General features: G+C 55.1%; 1 protein-coding gene across 1 annotated transcript in view; it reads right to left on the bottom strand.

Annotated features, from left to right (window-relative positions):
* The window catches only part of LOC122376523 (signal-induced proliferation-associated 1-like protein 2), a 45,287-nt gene that overhangs the window by 12,977 nt on the left and 11,529 nt on the right, over positions 1–20,781 (bottom strand). The window contains exons 3-11 of the mRNA XM_043356417.1: positions 18,984–19,138; positions 14,729–14,856; positions 6,810–6,891; positions 6,160–6,316; positions 5,770–5,873; positions 3,693–3,850; positions 3,346–3,452; positions 2,167–2,301; positions 1,597–1,718 (exon numbers count right to left, since the gene is read on the bottom strand). Coding sequence (XP_043212352.1) covers positions 1,597–1,718; positions 2,167–2,301; positions 3,346–3,452; positions 3,693–3,850; positions 5,770–5,873; positions 6,160–6,316; positions 6,810–6,891; positions 14,729–14,856; positions 18,984–19,138 — 1,148 coding nt within the window. The remainder of the gene's footprint in view (positions 1–1,596; positions 1,719–2,166; positions 2,302–3,345; positions 3,453–3,692; positions 3,851–5,769; positions 5,874–6,159; positions 6,317–6,809; positions 6,892–14,728; positions 14,857–18,983; positions 19,139–20,781) is intronic.

Here is a 20,781-nt window from a genome sequence, read left to right as displayed (position 1 = left end):
CATAAAAATGACCTGACATGAGGTCAACGCAGGCCAAAAGCCACTTTTTTATTTGCGCATATGAATGACAATTGATAAGGCTTTAATCGTCATCAGACATAATTGCGACTTTCAGTTGGGAAAATATCAAGGTCACTCTTCGAAAAAAAGGTCAAGATGTCACGTGATCAAAATTTTCAAAAATCGAAAATCCGAGATAGCCAAAACGTTTGTTGGTTGATTGCGAGTTGAACCATATAAAGTTTTTACCATATAAAACCAATAGTTTCTGAGTTATAAGCCGCCAAACATAGGGTTGCAGCGTGACTTCCAGGAATTGCCTGAGGCTATATCTCGGAAACCGTTGTTCGAAGAAAAAATCCTTGGCACAGCTGGCTTCCCCGCCCATCACAACCCATTAGACCAATTTTAAGCAAAAAATGAAATATGAGGGTGTACGGCTTTGGTCGATCTATCGTGGAATGCCCCACCTGTCTGACCGAGCTCTGTGCTGGGGAGGTCTGTCCTGTAGGGATGATGTCTGTGTGGGGGAGGTCCGTCCTGTAGGGACGATGTCTGTGTGGGGGAGGTCCGTCCGTACCTGTCTGACGGAGCTCTGTAATTGGGGAGGTCCGTCCGTACCTGTCTGACGGAGCTCTGTAATTGGGGAGGTCCGTCCGTACGGGGACCCGCAGTTGCTACTGTACAGCGACCCTGAGTAAACTGTCCCAGCACCATCACAGGGAACAACGATAAGTTGTCAAAGGGCACGCACAGAAAACCTCAGCTGCTCTTGTACAGGGACCGGCAGTCGATATCAATGTAATCGGTGTTACTGGACAGGACAGACGGCTTGAGTTGGGGTTCGTGTACAGCAGCAACTGCGGGTCCCCGTACCTGTCTGACCGAGCTCTGTGCTGGGGAGGTCTGTCCTGAAGGGATCATGTCTGTACTGAGGAGGTCCGTCCGTACCTGTCTGACGGAGCTCTGTGCTGAGGAGGTCCGTCCGTATACCTGTAGGGACGATGTCTGTGTTGGGGGTTAGCGAGGTCCGTCCGTACCTGTCTGACGGAGCTGTGTGTTTAGGGAGGTCCGTCCGTACCTGTCTGACGGAGCTCTGTGTGGGGGAGGTCCGTCCGTATCTGTCTGACGGAGCTCTGTGTTGGGGAGGTCCGTCCTGTAGGGGTGATGTCTGTACTAAGGAGGTCCGTCCGTACCTGTCTGACGGAGCTCTGTGCTGGGGAGATCCGTCCTGTAGGGATGATGTCTGTGTGGGGGAGGTCCGTCCGTACCTGTCTGACGGAGCTCTGTGTTTGGGAGGTCCGTCCGTACCTGTCTGACGGAGCTCTGTAATTGGGGAGGTCCGTCCGTACCTGTCTGACGGAGCTCTGTGCTGGGGAGGTCCGTCCGTACCTGTCTGACGGAGCTCTGTGTTTAGGGAGGTCCGTCCGTACCTGTCTGACGGAGCTCTGTGCTGGGGAGGTCCGTCCGTACCTGTCTGACGGAGCTCTGTAATTGGGGAGGGCCGTCCGTACCTGTCTGACGGAGCTCTCTGTGGGGGAGGTCCGTATACCTGTAGGGATGATGTCTGTACTGAGGAGGTCCGTCCGTCCGTACCTGTCTGACCGAGCTCTGCTCGTCGGCCACCACCTGCCAACAGATGGCGCCCCGCTGCACGGCGTCCGGCCGGAACCGCGGCCGCGGACGGTCCTTCTTACGACTGCCGAACGACATAATCGCTGCCGGACACAAACGGGACGCGCCGCCGAGTCAGGGTGGGGTGGGTGGGGAACACACTGAGGTCAGGGTGGGGTCATTGCCGCACACATTTAGTTACATAGGGTTTGGCTGCCAAGGAACGTAGACACTAGCATCAACCACCGGCCAATTTCACAAAAGGGCGTAAAATATGACATTTCCCATCCATTTGGTTAAATTGTACGCCCAAACAGTTTCATAAAAGAATTGTGGATGCAACCATATGACGTTATATACTATGATTTAAGTACCAATGCAATAAAATAGTCCTAAACAAACGGACATGTACTGGTGGCGCATGTTGCGCTCTTTGCTCATAACAAAACCACCCATTGCTAGAGGGTGGAGTTTCTTACGGCGTAAAATAGACCTTATTGTACAACACTTCCAAGCTCTTAGAGAGTCGTGAGAATCTTGAGAGTCACTCACAGAACTTCTGCGGCGGGTCGAGCGTCTGCTCGGTCAGGTAATTGGTGGCCAGGTCCTTCAGGTACTCGTTTCGGGTCCGCTTGGCCATCGTCATAAACTTCTCCGAGTGGTAGGCGGCGTTCTCGGCGTTGATCACTGCAACAACGAACGGACTGAGGTGAGCGACACTGCGGGCGAATAGCACCGGTGTGACGGGTGGCTAACCACTGCTGGAAGAGTCGTTAGACAGGACAGAATGCATGGATGGAAGGAAAGGCAAGGAAGAAAAGAGCCTCTCTAAAAGAGAAATATAAATATTCTGGACATACAAATGTTCGATAGACGACTAAACATACATAAACACTAAAGTATCTACAATTTTAGCACAGCAGGATTACAATTAAAAAGTTCAGGTAGGTACTGGGGAGCGCAGTTCACGAAACAAATCGCACTGCCAAAATATGTCAGAACTATAAATATGCCCGACGCTGAAGCTTGCACGTTCAAATATCGGCGGCGCCCGGCCGGTGCGGGCGGAGCGTAGCGGCCACATCAGAGGTTTCCGCCGCCCGGCGCGGGCCAGACAGTCGCGTCCGCCGACCGGCGCCCCCCCCCCCCCCGACAGCGTGCACCACTCACTGGTCGTATACCAGCGGCCCAGACTGCAGCGGACACCGTCCCACACCGTATAACGACGCCCGCCTCCGCGGCCGGGGCGGACAGAGCGGTCCACTAGTCGTCTTTCCGATATACCGTACCGACTGCGGCAATCGACCGGCCCGTGCTTGCAAAGCAAATCAGCCTAGCTTTGGCGATGCGAGATAATATGGTTATCATGCATGCATCATTTGAGCTTTGCTAAACATTTCCACAACTTCCGTGATGGTTATCGTTATCACCTTATTCGAGTCAAAATCGTTAGTAGGTACTTACACGTTAAATATGTATGGAGTTAGGTAATCACGCACTGTGTTGATTTTTTTTTTTTTTTTTTTTACTGGGTAGTGAACGGTTCTTCGTCTAATCATTCAATCGCACATGAATTTATAACATTAGGCGAGGAAGCAGCGCGGTGCTTCATTAGTTTAGAATGTGAAATTGAAGTATTGATGAACTTATTTCAGCAACGCCAATCCGTACCAGTTTTTTGGGACAGAACTACATAGAGCGCCAGTGATAATATCGCCGTGATGAGCTCACCTTTGGCGTACAGGAACTCGGCGAAGGCCTGCGACTTTGAGAAGGTGGCCGATTCGGGGATGGGCGGTCCGAACGCGGGCACGTCCCGAAATCGGTTCACAGCCACACTGCCGGTCAGACGGGGACAGATAGAGGTCAGATAGAGGTCAGACAGGCCGAGACAGAGGTCAGACGGTCCATCCCGCCATTACAGATATGCGTATCCGTCATGCGTAGGTACTAGGTAGTAGGTAGCGACCCGCGCGCAGTGTGGTTACAGTTGACCGATTAAGGAATGACCCGTGCGCAGCGTTGTGCGCAGTGCTCCACTCGTCGAGCGGTCTCAGAGCCCAGTGTGTACACTGTACCTGTACTGTGTGTTCTCGGAGCACGGGTTCAGTGCTCGCACTACAATGAACACGTGCTGGAACTGTGAGCGGATGTGTTTGGGTGTGAACGGCAGCGCGCCCGGCTCCTGGAAGACGATGGTGACGATGTCGTTGCCAATGTAGCGCTTCCTCAGCAGCTGTGGAACAGGCAGAGGGTGGGGAGCGGTCAGGCACAGGTCGACTCGGCCGGCCCGACGGCTACACACGTGACGGGACAGTCAGAGGAGGTCACAACAGACACAGCAGTGGCACATGTACCACTGCTGTGTCTGGGCAGGGTCACCCTGAGGTCACACCGGACACAGGGTCACCCAGAGGTCACAGTACCGGACACAGGGTCACAAAGAGGTCACACCGGACACAGGGTCACCCTGAGGTCACAGTACCGGGCACAGGGTCACCCAGAGGTCACAGTACCGGACACAGGGTCACCCAGAGGTCACAGTACCAGACACAGGGTCACCCAGAGGTCACAGTACCGGACACAGGGTCAGCCAGAGGTCACACCGGACACAGGGTCACCCAGAGGTCACACCGGGCACAGGGTCACCCAGAGGTCACAGTACCGGACACAGGGTCACCCAGAGGTCACACCGGACACAGGGTCACCCTGAGGTCACAGTACCGGACAAAGGGTCACCCAGATATCACACCGGGCACAGGGTCACCCAGAGGTCACACCGGGCAGAGCAGTGGCACAGAGTCACCCAGAGGTCATAGTAACGGGCAGAAGGTCACCCAGAGGTCACAGTACCCGACACAGGGTCACCCGGAGGTCACAGTACCGGGCACAGGGTCAGCCAGAGGTCACAGTACCGGACACAGGGTCACCCAGAGGTCACAGTACCGGACACAGGGTCACCCAGAGGTCACAGTACCGGACACAGGGTCACCCAGAGGTCACAGTACCGGACACAGGGTCACCCAGAGGTCACAGTACCGGACACAGTAGTGGCACAGGGTCACCCAGAGGTCACAGTACCGGACACAGCAGTGGTACCGGACCACTCAGAGGTCACAGTACCGGACACAGGGTGACCCGGAGGTCACACCGGATACAGGGTCGCCCAGATATCACAGTAACGGACACAGTACCGGACACAGCAGTGGTACAGGGTGACCCAGAGGTCACACTGGACACAGTGGTGGTACAGGGTCACCCAGATATCACAGCGGACACAGTAGTGGTACCGGACCACTCAGAGGCTACACCATACGCCGCCAAAGGTGCAGTGTCAATCTGGGGTCACATCGGACACGTTGGCACCGCAGAGGCAATGGGAAGTCACGACAGACGCGAAGTAACCGTCCGTGGCCGTAGAGTGCGCCGGGTTACGTCAAAGAGGGGCGCATCACCACACGTCTATGAATAGTTGTTTCGCGGAGGCAGCGCCGCCCGGCCCAGTGCGGCTGTGCTGACGGGCCCAGCGAGCGGCGCCTGCGGCCGGTGGCAGGGGGCACCGCTTCCCGGAGGGAGCGCTCGATCAGTAATCACGGCGGAGGTTCCGGGAAAGTTGAACTGTAGACACAACACCGGCCGGCCCCCAATCGACCGCACTGCTGAAGGCACCCCAGCTGATCCGTTAAAGACCTATCACAGCCGACAGAGACACCGCAGCTGGACTACCGCAGGTGACCTACCGCAGTGGTACCGGCTCCCCAGCCGGACTGTCGGTGACCTACCGCAGTGGCAGCGGTACCCCAGCCGGACTACCGGTGACCTAGTGACGGGGAAACCACAGCCGACCCATCGCTGACCTAGCCACCAATACAGGGTAGCCCCCACTGGATTATCCGCGGTGAGCTAGTCGAACAAGGGTTGTAACCATTCCATATGCCTTCACTCGCGGCTGTGCAGATGTTGTGCTATGGGTCTGACAATAAGCGCCCGAAGGTACTAAGTCCTTGCCTACGATCAGTAGTTATAGCCTTTACCGTTGTCGCCCTGCTCCAACATTAGGTTGTCACTGCGCAGGCATTGCAGCCTCGCCCCGCGCCCAGCCCGGTGTGATCAATGCGCTGGTATATCACCGTACATACCTGCCCGTTGTCTCACCTGTTGTCTGTTGTTGGGCGAGTACTGGAGCAGAGTGGAGACGTGGAACATGATCTCGTTACCCTGGTGTTTGACGTACACAGAATACTCCCCGGTAGAGTCGGCTGGAACCAGAGAGACAGAGGTTACTCACAGTATATATGTACTCGTATGGTACACAGCCAGCTAACGACCTTCCTAGAGATCAGATCAGCGAGTCAGATATATGCTTATAACACACGTACCAGTAACATCCATATTCTACTGATCTGATACATCCATACTAAATAATGAGCGTCATTTTGTTGACGTTAATACGGAACACATCAATTATAAGCTTCTACACTTCTAGCATCAAAACAGTGAACATCGTAAACGATTCGCCACAGCCCTATTCCACTGGAGGCTCACTTTTGTTGTCGAGTCCCGCTTTGTACTTGTCGAAGCCCTTGAGTCTGACGCGCTGTCCGAGCATGCCGAGGAACTCATCGAGCGCCGGTCCCGACTGCTCGTTGTTGTACATCTCCTCCTCAGTGCTCTGGCCGGCCCGGCAGTACATGATGCCCACCTGGGGGGCAGAGAGCAGTCATATCAGTACATGATGCCCACCTGGGGGACGGAGAGCAGGCATATCAGTACATGATGCCCACCTGGGGGACGGAGGGCAGGCATATCAGTACATGATGCCCACCTGGGGACAGGGAGCAGGCATATCAGTACAGGGTGCCCACCTGGGGGACAGGGAGCAGGCATATCAGTACATGATGCCCACCTGGGGGGACGGAGAGCAGGCATATCGGTACAGGGTGCCCACCTGGGGCACACGGTAGCCAGCACCAACCCGGGGAGGGAGCAGTTCATTACGCAGGTGCTTGAAGGGTGAGTCATGTTTGAGTTTGAATCTGACTAAACGTGTGCTAGGGAACCTATTTAAGTTATTTGACAAATGAGAATGAAAAAATCGTAAATAAACGTGTGTGGCGCAAAGTGGCAAAAACATTTCGTTTATCTGAAACATAACTGCGGATATAATTTCCGTAAAGCCTAGCGATCGGCCTCACCTTGTAGCGGTTGAAGATGTACTGTTCGTCGAGCTTCATCAGGTAGTCCTCGGTGCGTGGCTCAGCCACGGCCAACCGCAAGCTGGAAACGAACGGTCACCCTGTCAGCACATGGCCAAAACCTGCTGTATTGCTCTGTACCTACTGTCGGTCGACGATTGGTTATAAAAAAAAACATAAATAAATAAAAACATAAAACACGTGATCATAAAAGCACAAAACAACAAGGTAAAAGTGAAGCGCATACGACAGTGTAGTGACTCAAAGGTGAAATGTGCAATGTTTTAATGCAGTGTCAGCAGTATTTCACCTTTCCTTCATTTTGTGACGTTTCTACGTTTAGGTATGACTATACGCATAGATAAGTCTCCTCCTGTTCAAATGACCGCTATTTGTTTCGAAGACTCTCAGATGATGTCAAGCAGCCGAGGGGGGGGGGGGGGGAGGGAGGGGAGTCCGAGGTCCCCGGCAGGGAGGGGAGGGGATCTAACAGCAGGGGAGGAGTGGTCCAAGGACCCCGGGCGACGGGGGTCGATACGGACGGCGCCCGGCCCTCCGACTCGCCCGGCTCTCTGGCCCGGCTTTCTGAGTTGCTCGGCTCTCCCGACTCGCTATACCGCCCAGCGGGCTCTGCCGCTGCCGGCTCCGACACCCTACACTTCCGGTACTGAGCACACCAGCCTCTCAGATATATAACTACCTTTTAGGTGTGTGCATGTGGTGATAAGCAGGGGTCTAAGGTGCTACGGCAACCCCGATGGATGGTCAATATTATTCGCAGATAAAAATTCAGCAGCCAGCATTTCACCAATACAAAAGACAGCAGCAGGATGCAGCAGGTCTTCCCGAAGTAAACCCCGTTCTCCGTCGTCTTCAGTGCAGATCGGCAAACCGAGGCCGAGCAGTTCCGGTCGGCCGGGTCGGTAGGTACGGGCCAGAGTAGGACGGGCGGTCCCTCTCCCCCGCCACCTCCCCCTACCCTCCCACTCCACCCGTACGACGGCTCAGAGCCAGTCATCAATCAGTAAACCGTCCCCTCTATCCGGAACACATTAGCCGACTGATAGCAGAAACCCGAGCACTCCGTCAAACTCTCCCACACAGTCGAAACAAATCATTCGAAGCAGGTTTCTTATCAATGTGCTCATTGTAACTTTTTTGGTGACCTAATCAGCAGATTGCGACACTTTCTGAATAGGTGTGCGGTCGTCTCCTTCCATCCACCTTCATCGTCTTCCCGACACTGTATTTTAGTCGCTCTTTCGGGCGGGTGGGCCACTGTGCGTCCCGGGTGGGGCGCGTGCGTCCGTTGGGGACGGGGGCGGCGCTGTCCCCTCCCTCCCCTGGCGCCGAGCCGCGCATCAATGGGACGGCCGCCTCGTAACACCCCATCAATACACGGCGGCGGCGGTATGAATGACGGCGGCGGCGGGGGCGGCACGGCGCACTGTGGCAAAACCGGCCAACTCCACGGCCAAATAAATACGCTGAGACGGTGACATGACGCCCATGGAAAAACCAGCAAACACTCGGTGCATAATTTTCGCAACATTGGTGGTTTAAACAGGCCCGCTCCACCTTCTGCGTTTTAAACGGTGGTGCTATGAACCGCCCGCTGCCGGTGTCGGGGGCTCCGGACCGCGCCGCGCCGCCTGGTGCGCCTCCCCGTGCCCGCGCATCGGCCGGCGGCGAGTCATGCGCGCCGTGCACAGTGCACTAGTGCAGGGCGCCGGCGGGCCGCAGCCGGATGCCGGTGCAACACGGGCGGCGGCGAGGACCGTTACCTCACCGGCCGGTCGGGCCAGGCGGCGGGCGGCCCAACACCTTGGCAGGCCGGCCGTCCACACAGCCCCACACAGGCCGCATTGTCATACCGAGCGGGCGGCGAGCGACCACCTCGGAACCGTCGCACAGAAGGCGCTGTGACGGGCAGGGCTGTCGGAAAGACGGCGGGTGCGCGGAGGACCCCATGTGACCCTGATCCGAGTGCTGAGCATAGTTGCTCTAAATTCATTCCTCCCACCGAAATTGTCTATTTTTACGGGGATCGGTGAATAATTGCATCGTCCGCCACGTTACAGTTTGGGTACATTTCAACATGGAAAAGGTCACCTTCATATAAAATGCTAGCGATAAGAAGTATCGTTCAGTGAGGCAATAAAAACATCCTCCCAGTGACACAGCTTACACCGATGTCAGTTTGCAGTGTTAATTAGCTATTGCACTGTCAATGTCAATTAGCAAAGCTCCTGCTGACAGCTCGGAAATCACCAGTTGTTTTGTAGCTCGGGACCGCTAACATTCGGAACTGACAAGGCGTATTGTAGCCCAGGCTCTAAACTCCCCATATGTACTATTACATAGCTCAGCCTTTGAATTCACCAGTTGTACTACAGCTCAAAGCTCACCAGTGGCCAGGATCTTGAAAAGGGGGAGGCCAAACCTGCTCAAGGGGCCCCACCCTTACCTTAGGGGCCCCAGTAGTGGCGTACTTATGCCACGCCCAGGTGCGGTTCTTTGCCACTTTCATGTGAGGAAGTCTTTTTAGGCACACTCGCCAATATAAAAAAGAAAAGAAACGTGAAAAAGCCATCGACATCGATAGCTCTGTATGTAGTGTACAATCTATTTCAGCAGTAGGACAGTTTTTTTTTTTTTTTGCTTTGGTCGTCGCCGGGGCCACTAAAGATTATCAAAAGCAAAATGTTTTGTCAATTTTTTTTACGGTTGTAACATTTTTCAAGGGGCAGATGTCAATATCTTTTCTTAGTGTCTTGCGCTGGTTGAGGGTTGCGCTGATACCCTGAACTTTAGAAGGGCCCGACTCGGGTTGAGCTCTGGTCTAGACTCTGATGGCTCTATGTCGCCCACATTGGCCTCACTCCGACCTCTGAAGGCTCATTCTGGCCTCTGAAGGTCCCACACCGGCAACAGAGTGAACCACGCTGGCCTCCGGCCGCAGTGGCGGGCGGAATAGGGGGTGCAGGGGGTGCAGCTGCACCCCCATAGAAAAACATGGGGTGCAAACATATCTTTTTGCACCCCCAAAATCCGTACAAGGGGCCCGTCGCACCATCCAATACATTTTCTCCTGAAAACCAGTGATCGGGAAACGAACACTGATGTGGAATCATCCGAGATGTCCAATTATGGTCAGGAGCGCCCCATGCTAGTCTTTGGGGCCCCCACACCGGCTAGAAGTGTTCCGAGCCGCGTTTGGTGCTCCATGCGGCATCTGAGGGCCCCCAGACGGCCTCAGAGGGCCCTTTTATGACGATCTCTGAGGGCTCCCACGACGACCTCTGTCCCCTGGGGCTCTACAACGGCCACTAAGGACCCTCATGACGACCGCTGAGGGTTCCACAGAGACTCCAGGGGCCACAATGGCCTCTGAGGGCCCCTATGACGGCCTCTGAGGGCCCTTACGATTATCTCTGAGGGCTCTCACGACGACCTCTGTCACCTGGGGCCCTATAACGACCACTAAGGGCCCTCGTGACGACCGCTGAGGGTCCCACAGGACTCCAGGGGCCCCGCTGGCCTCTGAGGGCCTCTACGACGGTCTCTGAGGGCCCTCGTGACGGCTCTAGACCCAACTCAAGTCCGAGGGCCCATTTGGCTTCAAACGGCCCAGCGACGGCCTCTGAGGGCCCCAACACAAACAGGCTGCAGGGGCTATGCTGGCATCTGAGGGCCCTGGAACGGTCTATTGAGGGCCCTAACAATGGCCTCTAGCGGTCTTACCAAGGCCTCTGAGAGCCCTGAAAAGGCATCTGAGGGCCCATGAAGACCCTCACTATGGCCAATGACCCTCATGACGACCTCTGATCATCAATGATCCTCTCGAAGGCTTCTAAGGGCCCTCACAGCAACTTCTGAGGACCTCAGGACGGTCCCTGAGGGGCTGAGGGCCCTGACGACGACCTCTGTGGGCCCTCAAGATAGTCTCTAAGACCCAACGCAAGCTCCAAAGACCCACGCTGGGCCGTCTGAGGGCCCCACGACGGCCTCTGAGGGCCTTGACGCAGGCAGGCTCCAGGGGCTATGCTGACCGCTGAGGGCCCGGCTTCTAGGGTCTAACGCAGGCTTCAAGGGCCAACGCCGGCCTCTGAAGAGCCCTACGACGGCCTCGGAGGGTCTCAACTCAACGCAGGCAGGTGCCAGGAGACATGCTGGTTGCTGGCCTCTGAGGGCCCCGCAGAGTTCAGATTCAGAGGACCTTTTTGGACCTTACGAAATACGAAGGTCTCCGAGAGCTCACGCAGGCTCCTGGAATTCCACACTGATTCTCAGGCTCCATGTCGGCTTGTTGAGGCACTTTATCTGCTCTTGAGTCTTGGTGCCCCGTCGCCGGCCTCTGAGAGTCTCAATTTCGGAACTTATGGGGCCATGGGTCCTACAACGGCTTTTATGGCCCCTACATCGACTCTTGGGACTCATGACCCATGAAATGTGGGTCTAAGCGGCTTCTAAGAATCCCCATGCTGGTTCTAGTAGCCACCAGCCGAATATTTGGGCTCACACGCGAGCTCCTGGGATCCCGTGCATACCCCAGGGGTCTATCTGCCTCTAAGACCCCACACATACTTTTGGGGCTCAAACGCTTGCCCCTGAAGGCCCCACTGAGACCCCTTTCCTCTGTTCAGTCCTCCATACCGGCTCTCTTTAGGCTAAGCATCGGCTCGTGTGGCCTCCATCCCGGCTTTGGAGGGCCTCCATACAGGCTTTTTTAGGGTCCGATGCCGGTTCCTGAGAGCCCTAAAAAGACTTTCGAGCCTATACTGCCTTCTGAAACCTTTCAGCAACTTTCAAGGGACCGACCCTGATCGGAGGGCTCATTCAGTCTGGGGAGTCATGTAGGTCTCTGGAGGATTCTCTATGTGGTCGGTTTCCAAGGGGGCCGGGCTTCTAAACACGGTCTTCTTGGAACGGCCTCGTAAGTCGTAGGGCCCTCAATGGTCCACCGCGGATCCAGAAAGTGGTTTGAGACGCTGCGGGTGGTGGCTAGACTAAAAGATTAGCCGATAAAAAAAAACTAGCTGCATTGGCTTCTGTACGCTTTCATCATTTGAGATAGGTAGATACACTGCAATTTCAAACCTTTTACAGAACTTGTGTGACGTGTGTATGGGGTTAGTTTTCCAAAATCTTCGTTTTTTATAAATCAATAATAATCACTCAAAAAGAAAAAATTGAAGGGGGCCCAAAACTTCCAGAGGGGCCCCTTGAGAAAACTTTGCACCCCCATCCAAAATTACCTTCCGCCGCCACTGCCTCCGGGCCCCGTAATGGCCTTAGGAGGAGACCCATGCTATGGCTGACCTCATAGCCCCCCCCCCCCGCTGGCTCTGGGAAGTCTTTGAGTCAGTCTGACGACCCACGCCCCACGAGGGCCCCACGCTGGCCTTAGAGGGCTTAGCGCTGGCTCCTTAGGGCTCTACACCAGCGTCAAAGGATCCCACGCTCGAGTCTAAGCTTCTTTATGGCCGCCAAAGCGACATCTAAGGGCCCACGCTAGCCCCTGGGGGCTCGGCCTTGGCCTCTGAGGGCCTATGAGGGCCATCAATGGCATTTTAAGATAGTTTGACGCAGTTTGACTTTATTTATGCTTGGGCCAGTACTTTGGATGAGGCCCTGAAGGTCGTTTCTCTTGGGACACTCAAGCAGGCACGTACCCAGGATTTCGCCCAGGAGGGGGCCGCCTGCTCTCAAAGGGGCCCACGGGTCACCCGGATGCCGCTGTCAACCCAGGCAGGGGCGTATCCAGAGCCCTTCGATGAGGGGATTGGGCACATGCTGGGTCCGGTTCCCCCTTGCAGATGGGCCCTTCTGTCTGTCTGTCTGTCTGTCTGTCTGTCTGTCTGTCTGTCTGTCTGTCTGTCTGTCTAAGCCCCGAGAAAATGTCCAAAATTGGCAGGTAAAAATATCATTTTTTTTTTGCTTGAGAAGTGTGCATAAAATGCACGATATTTTATGAGGAAGTGAAGCGAGCGAGCGCCTCAGAGTCACCTGTAGTCTGAGTCACCCTCAGAGGTGTCGGTGAAAGGCCGTCGGATGCGCTGGTGTGGGGTCCTCACAGGCGCCGTTGTGAGGGCCTTATGGGCTCAGAGACACTGGTGGGGGCCATCACTTAGGCGTGTGTGGGGCCCTGAAAGTTACTGGTGGTCCTTCATAGGCCGGCAAGGGACCCTCAGAGGTCGGTAAGAGGCCCCCAGAGTCGCTGGTAAGTGACCGTCAGATGCATAGGGCGCTGCATAGGGCCCTCAGAGGTGCCGGTGTGGGGCTCTTAGAGCCGCCGAAGTAGGCACTGGTGCTAAGAGGCACTGGTGTGGGGCCCTTAGAGGTGGCAGTGGAGGCCCTCGCAGGCGCCGTTGTGAGGGCCCTCAGAAACACCGGTGTGGGCCGTGGGGCCATAGCATTTAGTAAACGGGTATGGGGCCCTTACAGCTGATCCCTTATTGGCCGGCAAGAGCACTCAGGGCCGGCAAGGTCCCTCAGAACCTGGCGTGAGGCCCTTCTGGAGATAAGTGTGGCTACACAAGAGCTCATGGGGTGTTCTCACAAGCCCTGTGGTCTCCTTTCCAGTTGAAGCGTTGCCAGCGCGGGCCCTCTGCCGCCAATTGGCACCGCAGGGCCTTTTCGGGCCCGAGGTGACCCTGAACCCTATAACGGAGACGTGCCCCCTTGCCCCTGGCCATACCATTGAATCTGAGTGATCACGGACCGTTCAGGTAATCAGGGGCCTCTCAGGTGACCAGGGGCCTTACAATTGACCAGGGCCTTTCAATTGACCAGGGTTCTTTCAATTGACCAGGGCCTTCCAGGTGACCAGGGGACCCTCTGATAACCAGGGGACGGTTATACCAGGGGCTCCACGGGTAACTAAGGGCCTTTATGTGACTGCAAGGGCCCTTCATATAACCAGGTACCTACTCCCGGGTAAACATGGGCACTTCAGGTGACCAGGGTTGCTTCAGATCACTGGCCAGGGGATCAGGGGCCCTTCAGGTAGTTAGGGGCCCCTTAGATAACTAGGGCCCCTCAGGTAACCAGGGGCCCTCATATACCAAGAGGCCCCACTGGTAACCAGGGGCCTCTCAGATAATCAGGGGCTCTCAGGCAATCACGGGCCCCTTAGGTAAGCAGGGGCCCCTCAGGTAAGCAGGGCCCTCAGGAAACCAGGGGCCCCTCAGGTAACCATGGCCCCTCAGATAACCAGGGCCCCCGTAGCCAGGGGCCCCTCAGGAAACTAGGAGTCCTTCAGATAACCAGGGACCAATCAGGTAACCAGGCCCCCTCAGATAACCAGGGGCCCTCAGATAACCAGGGGCCACTCAGGTAACCAGGGCCCCTCAGATAACCAGGGGCCCCTCAGATAACCAGGGACCCTCAGACGACCAGGGGGACCCTCAGGTAAGCAGGGCGCCCCTCAGGGCCCCCATTGCCCCCCTTGGGTACGTCACTGCACTCAAGTAACCCAAAGGGCCCACTTGCATGTTTATTGCCAAAGGGGGAGGCCATGGCCTCTTGGCCTCCCCCCTGGATACGCCACTGAAGCTCACCAGTTGTACTGCAGCTCTGAACTCACCAGTTGCAGTGCAGCTAGGACTCTGAACTCACCACTGTTGTACCTACTGCAGCTGTACTGCAGCTCTGAACTCAACAGTTACACTGTAGCTCAGGCTCCAAACTCACCAGTTGTACTGCAGCTCGGGCTCGGAATTCACCGGTGGTAATGCAGCTCGGATTCTGAACTACTCACCGGCTGCTGTATCGCAGCTCGGGCTCTGAATTCACCAGTTGTACTGCAGCTCTGAACTCACCAGCTGTACTGTAGGTCGGGCTCCGAACTCACCAGTTGTACTGCAGCTCTCACTCGGAACTCACCAGTTTTACTGTAGCTCTCACTCGGAACTCACCAGTTGTACTGCAGCTCGGGCGCCACGTGGTCGAGGATCTCACGAACCGGCAGTCGCTTCAGCTTCTCGCTGGGCTTGATCAGGGGGAACAGCGACTCCTCCAGGATCAGGCCGCGCAGTGTCGGCAGCTGCCGGGTCAGGCGGGGTCACAGGTCAGCGTCGGGGGTCAGGCGGGGTCACAGGTCAGTGCTGCCAGGTCAGGCGGGGTCACAGGTCAGCGTCGGGGGTCAGGTGGGGTCACAGGTCAGCGTCGGCACCTGCCGGGTCAGACGGGGTCACAGGTCAGACGAGGTCAGGTCAGTGTCGGCAACTGCCAGCGTCAGGCGGGGTCACAGGTCAGCGTCGGCAGCTGCCGGCGTCAGATCAGGCACAGGTCAGTGTCAATACGTTCATCGTATACGATCATTGCATCCGTCCCTAACTGAAGTGTGCAGACAGTTGCGGCAGCCACCAGGACATCACTACTGGACGTGTTCCGTGGAGTCACGCAGCTCCACAGAGAACATTAGATGCCGTCATCAGCAGAGCACAGTGGGGTAGTTCAGTCGGCCGCCCACCCGCCCTCTGCCCCAGTCAGCCCTGTGCCGTCGCCGAGCAGCCCCCCCCCCCCCACACACACACACTCAGGGACGCCCTGTACCGCCTCCGCCCCCCCCCCCCCACTCAATGACGCCCCTGTACCACCGCCGAGCAAGCCTCCGCCCCCAACCCCCTCAATGACGCCCCTGTATACTGCCGCCGAGCAGGCCTCCGCCCCCCCCCCCTCCCCCCACTCCATGACGCCCCTGTACCGCCGCCGAGCCGGCCTCCGCCCCCCCCCCCCCAGTGACGCCCCTGTACCGCCGCCGAGCAGCCCCCCCCCCACACACACACACTCAGGGACGCCCTGTACCGCCGCCGCCAGGCCTCCGCCAATGACGCCCCTGTATACCGCCGCTGAGCCGGCCGGTGACGGCGGAAACCGCGCCGCCGCCGCCGGGCCGCCGCTGCCGGGCGTTTTCCTTCCCGAACAAACGAGGGAAAGTGAAGACGCGCCCGGCGCCTGGCACTCGGCCGCTTTGCCGGGTGCTCCGACACTGCAGGGTATAATGTGGAGCGCTCTGGGCCCGGCGCCGGCGTGGGAAGTCCACGCTCGACCGTCATGCCCCCGTTCGCTCGGTTAAAATCCGCAACCCCTCCGCCCCTCCCCTGTCTGCCGCCACGCGCGACCTGATGGCTCGCAGAGCCGCCGCGCTCTCTAGCCGCGGGCACGGCTCTGACGAATACCGGGCCGCTAACCGAGCGGTGCGAGCAGCTGTGCGGGCGGACAGTCGGAGCGATATTGAGGGGCGAATCGCAGCGGACGGTCCGGCTTCGGTGTGGCGTAACTTGCGGCGTGTCGTGAGTGGCAAGCGAGATTCGCATGTCACTTTTCCCCGCGTCAGTGGTGACACACTGAATCAGTTTTTTGTCGATGTAGGCGCAAACATTGTTTCCGATTTGAACTCCGGTGTGCACGACTCGTCTCGGCAAGTGCCTGTGCGGCTACTGCGAGTCGGTTCGTGCGGTTTTACCGTGCAACCCGTCAGTCTTGAATTTTTAAAGAACGTTGTTTTTAGCATGCGAAACTCATCTGCTCGTGGCTCTGACGGGCTTTGCATTCGCGTTTTTAAGATGTCTTTTAGTGTGATCGGACCTGTTCTCTTGCATGTTGTGAACTCCTGCCTATCCATGAACGACATCCCCGCATCCTGGAAACATGCCCAAATCCACCCCATCCTGAAGTCCGGTGATCCCAACAATCCTGCAAACTACCGTCCTATTTCCATCCTCCCTGTCATTGCGAAGGTAGTGGAGAAGGTCGTACAGCGACAGCTTCAACACTACCTATCCTCCAACTCTCTCCTCTCCCCTACCCAACACGGCTTCCGTCCACATCACTGTACCGAATCAGCCCTTCTCCAAATCTCTGACCGAGCACTTGCTGGCATGGATCAAGGCCACATCTCTCTGCTCTGTTTACTTGATCTGTCTAAAGCTTTTGACGTGATTTCCCACTCTAAATTGCTTGACAAGCTCGAGCTGCACGGCATTGACACTGCCTGGTTTCGAAATTATCTTGACGGTCACACGCAAAGCGTAGCCATCTCTGCCTCACAGAGCTCCCCTCCGCTCAACATTAGCCAGGGCGTCTTCCAGGGGTCATCGTTGGGTCCTCTCTTGTTCAGCATCGTCGTTAACGATCTTAGCTTGTACGCTGGCGACTCTTTTATCATTCAGTACGCCGATGACACCCAGGTTTTAGTCTCTGGACACAAGTCCGAGCTACCTGACCTTATCTTAAAACTCGAGGCATCTCTCCAGTCGCTTGGTGATTACTTTCATTCGAACGGTCTAAAACTTAACGAGTCAAAATTCGAGCTACTTCCCATCGGCTCACGTCAAAATCTGCGAGACCTCCCACCGTTCACGGTCAAGTTTCGGCAAGCCGTGCTATCACCTTGCACTGAAGCAAAAAATCTCGGTGTCACTTTTGATCGCCATCTCACTTGGGACTCGCACGTATCGCAACTGTCACAGAAGTGCTTCGGCATCCTTATTGGTCTCTCCCACATCCGCCACTACCTACCATCCGGCACTCTCCCAATCCTTGTGTCTGCCCTCGTCCTTTCCCACGTCCGCTACTGCCTCTCCGTCTATGGCAACGGGTCTGCCAAGAACCTCGCCACCATCAACAAAATTCTAAATTTTGCGGCCCGCATCATCTCCGGCAAAAAGAAATTCGAGCACATCTCCTCTGTCCGTGCCTCACTCGGCTGGCCGGACCCCTCCACTATGGTTCAAGCCCAAACCCTAAACATCCTACACAAAGCTAGACGAACAGGTCAGCCCGAGTCACTAGCTGCACTATTTGCCACTAATGCCGAGCGTCCAGACCGTAGCCGCAGCACCAGGCAGGACCACCTGCTTAGTCTTCCCCGCATACACGGCTCGGCTGCGGGGAAGCGGCAATTCGTGTACCGCGCTGCCGCAGGCTATAACGCCCTACCACGCGAGTTCTGGGACATGTCCACCTCGATGTTTACCAGCAAGGTCTTAGAACTCTTATCTTCGGTGACATGAGCTGACACGTCACTGTAACCGCTTTTAGCTTCTGCATCGTGTGTGTAGTGTGGTTTATGTGTGTTCACTTTTTATCCTCATCATTGCATTTCTTAGCGTGTGTTGACTCTGACTCGAGAATAGCCCTGTGATTCCGATCTCATGAAGGGATGAGTCTATGACGTAAATACAATACAATACAATACAATACGCAGCGGCGGGAGGTGGGTGCCCGCTGGACATTCCCGGACCGCGGCCGGTGGACGGCGGACGGCAGCGTTTCTCCTCCAGATCCATGAGAACGGAGCCAGTATAACTGCGGCTCATATCGCTCCGTGTACCTACACTGGGAACGGTATATCATTCCGACATCACCTAACCGTGACAAAAGGCAATGTGACGAGAAAGAAAACCATAAACATCCTGTAATGTCGGAAACGTATGACTTTATGTAAGCCTAGGCTCTCGTAAGCAGTTTGGATTACACTGTCAATATTGCACCAAGAGAGACAAATACTTTTTTACGTATAACAGCCGGACATTCTGGAAACTAAGACCTGTCATGAAATTATTATAGTGTATACCCCACGATAAGTAGGCGTCTGCCCGGGTGTTCACTTCCTTTCAGACGGCAGGATCGGGCTCTAATCCAATACGAGCACTACAGCAGGCTCTAACCCGTGTTTTTTCAGACTGAACTATATACCTAGCATATGGCGTAGCTGCACAGTGGGTGTCTTTATATGCAGACTGCAGTCATTCGCCGCGGTGGTGCGCGGTGACGGGCAGATGATCTCATTCGTGGCTCATGTCTCAGTCATATAGAACACTGAGCGGTGCGCTGGGTGCCGCAGTAACCCCTTGTGACATACAGCGGAATATGTACCGACATACTCGGCACACGGCGAGCATGCGGAGTGCACTGCATGCCCACATATAGTCACTAGTCAGTGACATGAAGGTGACCCGTTTCTCTAAGTTGCCTTTTTGTTAATTTCGGTGACCTCTACCGACCTTTCATGACCTGTAGCGATCCCGGTGACCTACAGCGATTCTCGAGTTCCTCAGCGACCCGGAGTGACCGTGGCGGCGGTGACCCCTCCGTGTCAGTGCGCAGTGACCTCTGTGTCAGTGTGCAGTACCTAACCCCCTGTGCCAGAGGCTGCTGACCCACCTCGCTGGATCTCACGATGACGCGGTAGCAGGTGTGGTCGCGGCCCTCTCCAGCGGCGGCGGCGGCGCGCGGCCCACTCTCCTGCAGCCAGTCGCGCCGGATGCTGACCGCCACTGGGCCCAGGCTGTCGTCCGTGCCCACCCAGTTCTCGTGCTCTGTGGACGGACGCGGAGGAAATGAGATCACAAAGCGCCCCAGCATCGGTGGGATACTTTCGTCTTAAATGTCACACCAGCAAATCCGTTAAAGATGAATCACAATCTCAGTCTTACAACATAATCCTGTCAAACACAGCCGGAAGTCTTCGAGCACCAGCTGGAGCTTGCTGTTGAAAAAAAAATGCTAGACCTTCCAAAGCTCGGATAGTGCGAATGTCTTCTCAGTTCTCATTATCGGAAAGCTGTTAACTACTGAAATGAAGCATGCTATAATGCCTAGTATAGTAAATGGTTGGAAAAACCGCCTTTCTTTGCCGAGATAAATAAAAAGGAGACGTAATATATCAGTTACATAAATCCAAAACCCACTAATACCTATCGTTACCACTTCTATCTGTAAAAATATTGACCATTCCGTGCCTGCACTTCGTACAATCACACTCACATTTTTAACCCGCGCCCAGATGGGGTCTGCCGAGCAACGCGGTCTGATGGGGGGAGGCCATTTTGGCCCCCCCCCCCTCAGATCTCGAGAACCACGCAACATAGCGACAAGCGGTAAACGGTGTTGGATAGCCCCAACGGGGAACTACCTTGTGACCCAATTTCATTGACCTCGGTCAAACCGATGACGTCACAGGTCAGGTCAAAGGTCGAATTTTCACCGTTTACAGGCATTTCAAGAAATGCGTTGTAAAATCGAGTAAAATGCATTTCATTGAAAATCATCGGTGGAGAAATGTTCTTCAAACACATATTTTGCTATTTGAGGTCACTGATACCAGGTCAGGTCACAGAGGTCAGGTCACTGGGGGGGTCACAATATGAAAGTGTCGTGTGATACATGTTTTATGGTCCATTTTACATGACAAATGCGATTATGTGGGTAGACACTGTTTAGGGCCAGCTTAGGTCACGTTTTAGTCAAGGTCAGGTCAAGGTCAGGTCAAGGTCAGGTCAAATAAGGTCAAATTTCAAAGTTGATATTTTTGCGTAAAATGGGTATCGATTCGATGCAGCTCGTCACGGGGAGTTCAATGGTGGTCTCTGTTTTGCGCTACGAGGTCTAGAATTGCTAAAAATTGAGTTCAAAAATTTGACGTCATCAATTTTTAACAGTTTTTTTGCTATAACTTGGCCAAAAAAAGAGGTATCGATCTAAAATTTGGTATGTATATCTAAGAGCGTAGGGACTATCACATATATTCCGGTTTTTTCGAAATTCGAAAAAAAATTTGCAAATTTTTTGAGTTTTTCTAAAAAAAATCAATTTTTTTGATTTTTGGGGGTCAAAATCCCAAAATTTTGAAAATCCGAGATAGCAGTTTTGTAGCGCCGTCTTTTCTCTACACAACCACATGAAGAACTTTAAAATTGCTTGTTAACTGTAGAATTGGTAAGCGTTTCAAGATGTCATGTTTTTTGCTCATTTTTTCTCGAACATGACCTCAGTTTGACCTCAATAACTCCTGACCTGAGGTGACCTGTGACTTGAAATTTTGTGTGAAGGTGTTAAATTGATGCCCGGTAAGGTACCCAAAATTTGGCGGCGCTGCGCGCCGCCGTTTTCTCGCTATTTAAGAAAAACCACAGGGGGGGGGCCAAAATGCCCCCCCCCCATCAGGGCGCGGGTTAACAAA

The sequence above is a fragment of the Amphibalanus amphitrite genome, unplaced genomic scaffold, assembly GCF_019059575.1.
Source record: "Amphibalanus amphitrite isolate SeventyFive unplaced genomic scaffold, NRLGWU_Aamphi_draft 002182F_arrow, whole genome shotgun sequence".
NCBI classification, from domain to species: Eukaryota; Metazoa; Arthropoda; class Thecostraca; order Balanomorpha; family Balanidae; genus Amphibalanus; species Amphibalanus amphitrite.
This window is presented reverse-complemented; position numbering and strand designations above follow the sequence as displayed.